Source organism: Dermacentor andersoni, chromosome 1 (assembly GCF_023375885.2).
Source record: "Dermacentor andersoni chromosome 1, qqDerAnde1_hic_scaffold, whole genome shotgun sequence".
Taxonomy (NCBI): domain Eukaryota; kingdom Metazoa; phylum Arthropoda; class Arachnida; order Ixodida; family Ixodidae; genus Dermacentor; species Dermacentor andersoni.
Genome location: NC_092814.1, coordinates 80941774 through 80950797, shown reverse-complemented (window position 1 = coordinate 80950797; position 9024 = coordinate 80941774). Strand labels below are relative to the sequence as shown.

Below are 9024 nucleotides of genomic sequence, written 5' to 3'. Positions count from 1 at the left end.
AGTGCCGATCCCTTCATGTCCTGTATAATGACCTGTATATAGTGTATAAAGTCCCTTTTGTTATTCTCATCGACGCCTGGCTCGGAGTCTTCGCTACCAACGCTCTGTCACGAAACGGGTGACGAGCGCTACGGGACCACAAAGTCGTAATAGTGGTGCAGCGGTGCAAAGTCGTAACACACCCCAGGATAGGATAGGAATAAACTTTATTTGTCCAACGGTTATTGCTGTTGGTGTCCGGGGCTATGCTGCCTGGGGTCCGTCGCCCGAGGAAATTCTTCCGAGATTCTCGGCAATGGCCCTGGCCCACTGGACGGCCCACTCCTGGTCTTCGGGAGATGCCGATAACTACCGCCATCCAAAAGGAGTGAAAAAGCCAGCAAAATGTTGACCGCCTAATAGATGTCAAGTTTCTACTTTGATTTGGCGGAGCGTTAGGAATGTGTGTGAGGAGTGGTGGCGTGGACGGAGCGGGGGCCCGGCCCCCCCCCCCCCCCCGCTCCCCCCCTGGGTACGTGCCTGACCATGTTGTAACACGGGTACTCAGATGACCACGGTATTACCGAGATTTGCTTTTACATGATGCTTAATTATCAATTACATTGCTCGCCAGCATAAGTAAGCGAGAGCAGTAGATTTGACGAGTGTGGGCAGATCCTATACCGTGTATAGTAAAAAAAAGGGAAATAAAACATAACTTCATTTATGCGAGACACATGTAGGCACTCCTTTGTAACAAAGGGAAATGAAACTTCATTTATGCAAGAAATTTTTAGGCGCCCACCGTTCCGATTAGCTTCCGTAAAATATGGCCAACCATAATCTATGAGGAATGGTTGCTATCACATCGTGCGAAGTGGGCTGCTTTTTTTGTAACTTAATTGTCGCCTTCCTGCTGTTTGTCGTCATGGAGCGTATATGTATTTAGCTAGCGCTGTTACCTCTTATGGATTGGCAATAACAGAGCAGTGAGCATCATAATGTTCGCACCACAGCCGCGCAGCGTCAAAGCCCATGTGGCCGCAACACATTTTCTTTTTATTTTAATGTTTCGAAAATATTGTCACGCAAGTGCATATTCCCGCAAGAATTATGTGGTTTTGCAATTGCACCAATAGTAATATGATGCCGCCAATAATGCAACACTGTGAATTACATTTAGGAAATTGCTTCATACAAAATACCACTTCAGAATGATGTATAAATGCTTGAAGTTATCCACAAGAACACCTTTATGGTCTAACGCTATCTGCAGTGTATGTTGTTCGCATTGAAATTTTAATATATGGTTAAGCGGTGAAATAAAGAATCGATTAATTGATGGAAATTAAAGTGGATGAAAAAACAACTTGCCGCAGGTGGGAACCGAACCCATAACCTTCGCATTTCGCGTGCGATGCTCTACCAATTGAGCTACCGCGGCGCCGTTTCCCATCCACTTTCTTGGGTATTTATGTGTCCTAGTAGAACCCTGGGAGTGTTAGCGAGCGCCACCACTCACATACCTTGGCGGCGGACGTTCCACGTCCGCCGCCAAGTAGGTAGAGCATCGCCAGTAGGTAGAGCATGGTAGAACATCGCACGTGAAATGCGAAGGTTGTGGGTTCGGTTCCCACCTGCGGCAAGTTGTTTTTTCATCCACTTTAATTTCCATTAATTTATCGTTTCTTTATTTCATTTATTAAGCACAAGTAATTTCTCCTGCGTTGTCCTTGGTGTCAGTGTTTGTTGGCTTCTTATGATATGAATAATAAAAATCGGGCCCCTCGGTTAACCCCCTTTCTTCTCGTTGATTACATAACGAGGGTCTCGAATCCGGCAACATTGATGCCTTCAGGTAGCATATTGTCACAACGGGGTGACTTCTGGTCACTTAGGCTACACGAGAACGCAGGCCAGAGTGCCGCAGAGGTACTACTGGCCGAGACTTACCACCACCGTGAAACATCACGTTCGCACTTGCCTCGACTGCCAGAGGCGCAAGTCGCCTCCGTCGAAACCAGCCGGCCTCCTACAACCCGTCCAGGTTCCTCGAAGACCGTTTGACCAAATCGGAATGGATATATTGGGCCCACTTCCTACTTCTACTGCAGGGAATCGCTTTGTTATCGTCGCAACCGACTATCTCACACGTTACGCTGAAACAAAGACAATCCAGAGAAGTACAGCAGCTGAGGTGGCGCACTTTTTCATTGAGCATGTTGTGTTGCGACACGGCGCACCAACCTTCGTAATAACAGACCGAGCAAGCGCATTCATGGCTGCACTGTTAGATCACGTCTTGCTGCTAAGTGGAACGTCTCATCGGAAGTCAACCGCCTACCATCCACAAACCAACGGATTAACAGAACGTCTAAACAAAACAATTGAAGACATGCTCTCCATGTACGTGGATGTTGAACAGAAAAATTGGGACGACATCCTATCTTACATCACCTTTGCATATAACATGGCGAAACAAGAGACAATGCGCATGGCTCCGTTCACCCTTGTTCACGGGCGGGATGTACGAACGATGTTGGATGCAATGCTTCCACACGACTTTGACGACACTGATATGGACGCCGATGTGTTTACGCAACGCGCAGAAGAGGCTCGGCAGCTCGCACGCTTGCGGATCTGCCAGCAGCAAGACTACGACTCAGGGCGCTATGATCTTAACCGTCGAATGTTCATCTATGACGTCGGCGACAGAGTGTGGGTTTGGACACCCATACGGAAACGAGGCCTCTCCTAGAAGCTGTTAAGACGATACTTCGGACCATATTGTCACGTAGGTGACTGTGAGCTACCTGGCGCGCAGGCAGACAGAAAGGGACACTGCGTCGGCGGTAGACTTAAAGAGAGTTTAATGGGCGAACTTGTGCGCTAAATCAAGCGAACAACGCGGTGACGGCGAAAGCAGCAGGGGCGTCTGGGGCGTTCGTCGGACTGAGCCAGCGCAGGCGGTGGTCCCGTATTTATACGTTTTGCGTCCATGATCGAAACGCGTCAAGCGACGCCGCTTGCATCGCAGCGACGCGAGCTGCGTAGCTCGCGTCGATAGAAGCTAAACGCACGTGGCATTACCCCCCCGTGAAAAAGCATCGCCCCAATGCTAAAGAAAACAAGAAACTTGTAAGCATGCAATCAACCATGGATAACGAAAAGAAAAGAATGTCTGTTAGTCCGCTAACGCTCAAAAAACTTTTTCAGCCGCGCGACGTGCACCATCTCAGGTCGTGCGCGACGTCGCTGTGACTGCGTCACTCCATCGGGCACGACCTCGTAGACCAGCGGTCCAAGTCGTCGAGTTATCTTGTAGGGCCCGAAGTAACAGCGCAGGAGCTTCTCACTAAGCCCGCGGTGACGAATCGGTGTCCACACCATACCGCGGTCACCAAGTGCGTACTCTTGGTCTCGTCGTCGTAGGTTGTAGAGTCGGGCGTCGACGTTTTGTTGCTCTTTAATACGCATTCGGGCGAGCTGGCGAGCTTCCTCGGCACATTGAAGGAAGCCGGCAACGTCTGCATGGATGTTGTCGTCTTCAACGTGAGGCAACACCGCATCAAGCATCGTGGCGACTTGGCGACCGAAGACAAGCTCGAATGGCGTCATCTGCGTTGTCTCCTGTGGCGCGGTGTTGTAGGCGAACGTCACGTACGGAAGGACTTCGTCCCAAGTCTTGTGCCCGACGTCGATATACATGGCGAGCATGTCGGCGAGAGTTTTATTTAAACGCTCCGTAAGGCAGTTTGTCTGCGGGTGGTACGATGTAGTGCGCCGATGGCTCGTGTGGCTCAAGTGCAGAATCTGTTGCGTAAGTTCAGCTGTGAATGCCGTACCTCTGTCCGTAATAAGGACCTCGGGTGCACCATGACGGAGAACGATGTTCTTTATGAAGAATCTGGCGACCTCGATTGCATTTCCCGATGCTAACGCCGCTGTCTCGGCATAGCACGTCAGATAGTCCGTTGCTACCACTATCCACCTGTTCCCGCAAGTAGACGTCGGGAAAGGGCCAAGCAGATCCATGCCTATCTGCTGGAATGGTTTACATGGTGGCTCGATTGGTTGCAGGAGGCCGGCTGGCCTTGTATAGGCGGTGTTTTCCGACGTTGGTAATCTCGGCAGGTTTTCACGTAGCGTGCGACGTCTGCGTTCAGGCCCGGCCAGTAGTACCTTTCTTGAATTCTTCTGAGAGTTCTAGTGAATCCCAGATGCCCTGCTGTCGGCTCATCGTGAGACACTTCTAAAATCTCTTGCCTTAGCTTGACTGGCACGACGAGTAGATATGCCGCTTTGTACGGCGTGAAGTTCTTTTTCACAAGCACATTGTCGCGCAGGCATAGCGATGAAAGCGCGCGTCTGAATGCCTTTGGCCCTGAATCGGTCTTCCCTTCGAGATATTGAACCACACAGCGTAGATCAGTATCGGCACGTTGATCTTGTGCGAAGGTGTTAGAGCTTATGGGCCCAAGGAAAGCATCGTCGTCATCGTCGCAGGGCGGGGCAGATTCAACAGGAGCTCTCGAAAGGCAGTCGGCGTCTGTGTGTTTTCGGCCTGACTTATACACGACGGTGACGTCGAACTCCTGTAGTCGCAGGCTCCAACGAGCGAGGCGACCTGACGGGTCTTTCAGGTTAGCGAGCCAGCACAGAGCGTGGTGGTCACTGACGACCTTGAAGTGCTTCCCGTAAAGATACGGCCGAAATTTTGTGACCGCCCAAACGACAGCGAGGCATTCCTTTTCGGTCGTCGAATAGTTCAATTCGGCTTTCGACAGTGATCGGCTCGCGTAAGCGATGGCTCGCTCTAGACCGTTCTTCTTTTGAATCAACACAGCACCGAGTCCTGTGCCGCTTGCATCCGTGTGGATCTCGGTGTAAGCGCTCTCGTCAAAATGGCCGAGTACTGGCGGTGACTGCAAGCGTCTTTGAAGTTCGCGAAAAGCGTCTTCTTGGGGCTTCTTCCATGTGAACTGCGCGTCGGCTTTCGTAAGGCGAGTGAGAGGCTCTGCGATTCGAGAGAAATCTCGGACAAAACGCCTGTAATACGCACAGAACCCCAAAAATCTACGGACAGCTTTCTTTTCACTGGGTATCGGGAAACTTTCGATGGCTGCCGTCTTTTTGGGGTCCGGACGCACGCCTTTGCGATTAACTACGTGACCGAGGAACAGGAGCTTTTCGTAGGCGAAACGACGTTTCTCTGGTTTCAGAGTGAGTCCCGACACCCTAATTGCCTCTAGCACGGTCTCGAGCCTATTAAGGTGCTCGTCCAAGGTGGATACGAAAACGACTACGTCGTCGAGATATACGAGGCATATCTGCCATTTCAGCCCAGACAACACGGTGTCCATGACACGCTGAAATGTCGCCGGCGCTGAGCATAGCCCGAATGGCATGACTTTAAATTCGTAAAGACCGTCCGGCGTGATGAAGACAGTCTTCTCACGGTCCCTCTCGTCGATCTCAATCTGCCAGTAGCCGCTCCGGAGGTCCATCGACGAAAAATACTTGGCACCGCACAGTCGATCTGACGTGTCGTCGATTCTCGGAAGCGGGTAGACGTCTTTTTTCGTGACGCTGTTGAGACGCCTATAATCGACGCAAAATCGTAGGGTACCGTCTTTCTTCTTTACAAGCACCACGGGTGAAGACCACGGGCTCTTGGACGGCTGAATGACGTCGTCGCGAAGCATTTCTTCTACTTGTGTCTTGATTGTTTCACGTTCTCGCGCTGAAACGCGGTAGGGACTTCGGCGGACGGGACGAGTCGATTCATCGGTTATAATGCGATGCTTCGCTATGTGCGTTTGCCGGATCCTTGACGACTTAGAAAAACATTCAGAATATCGCAGAAGAAGGCGACGTAGCTTTTCTTGCTTTTGTTGAGGCAGGGCGGGGTTAATGTCGAAGTTCACCTCATCAGCCACCGTCGACGACGCCTCATGGGACGACTCGGAGAGCGCTAATGCGTCGCTTATTTCGGCGAACTCTTCCAAGAAAGCGACCGTCGTACCCCTGTTGAGGTGCTTGTGTTCCGTGCTGAAATTGGTTATTAGCACAGCCGCTCTGCCTTCACGCAGGTGGACGACACCGCGTGCGACGCAAATTTGGCGATCCAAAAGCAGCTGCAAGTTCGCTTCGACAATAGCATCGCCGCTTGAGAAGGCGTCTGTTTCGACGAGTGCCATGACGCCAGCATTTGGCGGGAGGCTCACTTGATCGTCGAGGATGGTGAACGCGGCGCGATGATAATGATTGCTTTGCATTCTTTCTGACCGTTTTGTCGTCAGTGTTATGGTTTTCGTCTGCAGGTCGATCACCGCACCGTTTTCGTTCAGGAAGTCCATCCCGAGGATTACGTCGCGAGAGCAGTGCTGTAGGATGATGAAGTTCACAGGGTAGGTGTGACCGTGAACAGCCACTCGCGCAGTGCATCGTCCCGTCGGGGTTATGAGGTGGCCTCCTGCTGTGCGTATTTGAGGACCTTCCCATGCGGTTTTGACTTTCTTGAGCTGTGACAAAAATCGTCCACTAACGACGGAGTAGTCGGCCCCGGTGTCGACGAGTGCAACCACTGGATGTCCATCTAGGGTAACCTGTAAGTCGGCACTTGGTGTTCGCGTTCGATGTCGATCGGTCACCGACTGTGCGGTCTGTCGCTTCGCACGGTCGCGGCTGCGTCGGGTAGAAGCCTCGTGGCAAGGTGCTGTTGTGGCCTTCAGCCGCGCCATGGAATTTGTGGTGTCGGGGCGCGGCTTCGTGTTTTGTGGCGTCGCTGCGTCGGGTCGCATCGTGTTGTCGGAATGCAACGAGGCGTCGGAATGCGTCGAGGCGGCGGAATGCGTCGTGGTTGTAGGAGGGTTTTTCGGCCTTCGCTCGAGAGCGGCGTCACCTCCCGACGTCGCTGGCTTTAGTTTCCCCTACGAGGGCTCGGTGACCTCTCCCTCGCGTACCCTTGGTACGGCGAAGACGTACGGCGTGGGTAGGGTGACGGGGACCTGAAGCGACGTGGGGCGGCATCTTCGGTCGCTCGAAGATAGGCTTCGATTTCTCTAGGGCGTTGGCCAGGAAGGGGTCGCGGGGCGTCGATGTTGTACCCGCGGAGGCCCATCTGACGGTAGGGGCACTCTCGTAGGAGGTGGCCGGCTTCACCACAGTGAAAACAAAGCGGCCGTCAATCTGGGGTTCTCCAGATGTCAGTCTTCCTCGTGGCGGTTTGCCGGAACGTGTCTGAGCGGACGGCTTGCTGCGGGCGCGGCGGTGGCGGGTAGGCTTGGCTGCGTTGAGGTGGCGCGTACGTTTCCCGTCGCCAGCTGGTTGGCCTCGCTTGGCTTTGCAGAGCGGCGGCGTAAGTTGAAATGCGTGGCTTCTGGCAAGGTGGCGATAGGGTTGGTGCCGTTTCGGCAGGATCGAGTGTGCCCAGCGCTTGCTGTACCTCGTCCCTTACAACGTCGGCGAGCGAGGATATTTGTGTTTGCGCACCCGGTAGCAACTTGCGCAGCTCGTCGCGCACGATGGCACGGATGGTATCTCGAAGGGCCACTGCGGAGGCACTTCGGGAGTCGTCGCAGTCTGACGGAGGAGCGCGTAAGTTGCGGTCGTATTGCTTTGCGCGAAGCTCGAGCGTCTTCTCGATAGTGGCCACTTCGCTAATCCATTCGGCGACGGTCCTCGGCGGGTTGCGAATGAGAGCGACGAAAAGTTGGTCCTTGACGGCCCTCATAAGGTACTGAAGCTTCTTGTCTTCAGTCATGTTGGCGTCCGCGTGGCGGAAGAGCTTTTGCATTTCTTCCGCAAAGACGGTTACGGACTCGTTTGGATGCTGCTGTCGAGTTTGAAGCAAGGCCTCAGCTCGTTCTTTGCGCGGAATACTTGCAAAAGTTGCAGATAAGTGCCGTTTGAAAGCCTCCCACGTTGTCAGGGACAGCTCCTGGTTCTCGTACCAGGTTCTAGCAGAGTCTTCGAGAGAGAAGACGTTCCGAAGTTTGTCTTCGTCAGACCACTTGTTGAAGGTTGCAACTCTTTCGTAACGTTCCAGCCAATCTTGCACATCTTCGCAAGTGGAGCCGCTAAAAAGCGGAGGTACTCGCGGCTGCTGGACGACGAGCGGCGCAGGTGTGGTGGCGGCTTGCATTGGTGACGTCGAGCGGTGGTTCACACGGCGACCAGGGGCAGGTAGTGCATGGTGCCAATTCAGCCGGCAGTCCTTGTAGTCGGCGGCTGCTCCGGGTTTCTTCCTTCTTGTCTTCTCTGGAGGTGTCTTCCGCGTCGCCAGCTCCAGATGCACTTGGGCTGGTGTCACGGCTTTGAGGGGGTGTCCGAAGCATAAGCACCTCCACCAAAATGTCACGTAGATGACTGTGAGCTACCTGGCGCGCAGGCAGACAGAAAGGGACACTGCGTCGGCGGTAGACTTAAAGAGAGTTTAATGGGCAAACTTGTGCCCTAAATCAAGCGAACAACGCGGTGACGGCGAAAGCAGCAAGCGCGTCTGGGGCGTTCGTCGGACTGAGCCAGCGCAGGCGGTGGTCCCGTATTTATACGTTTCGCGTCCATGATCGAAACGCGTCAAGCGACGCCGCTTGCGTCGCAGCGACGCGAGCTGCGTAGCTCGCGTCGCTAGAAGCCGAAATAAACGCACGTGGCAATATCGAGTATTGCGCCGACTCAGTGATGTCACGTACGAGGTCGTCCCCGATAGTGCCAGTTGTAAGCGGCGCCGCACGCATTGTCCTGAACTTGTGCACGTTGTCCGCATGAAGCCGTACGTGAGCGAATAACTATGTGAGAGACTCTTACTTCCGCGAGTGACATTTCTGGTTTAGCATCGGGGCGATGCTCATTTAGGGAGGGACAAATGACGCGTATATTTTACTTAGAAGACAACGACGATGGGGGCAATAACGGACTCCGTCTAGTGGGTGGCTGAGATTCTAGAGAGGACGAAGAAGACGTGCCTCGGTTCCGTTTGTTTTTGAACAGCTTGTCCTGTTGTTCTTGAACGTCTCCGTCTTCTGTCCGCGTTGTACCGCG

General features: G+C 53.2%; 1 protein-coding gene across 1 annotated transcript; it reads right to left on the bottom strand.

Annotated features, from left to right (window-relative positions):
* Positions 1-3171: 3171 nt before the first annotated feature.
* LOC140217135 (uncharacterized) lies at positions 3172-3696 on the bottom strand. The gene has a single exon (XM_072287534.1). It carries the CDS (start codon positions 3694-3696, stop codon positions 3172-3174), a length of 525 nt encoding a protein of 174 aa, XP_072143635.1.
* Between the last annotated feature and the right edge of the window lie 5328 nt (positions 3697-9024).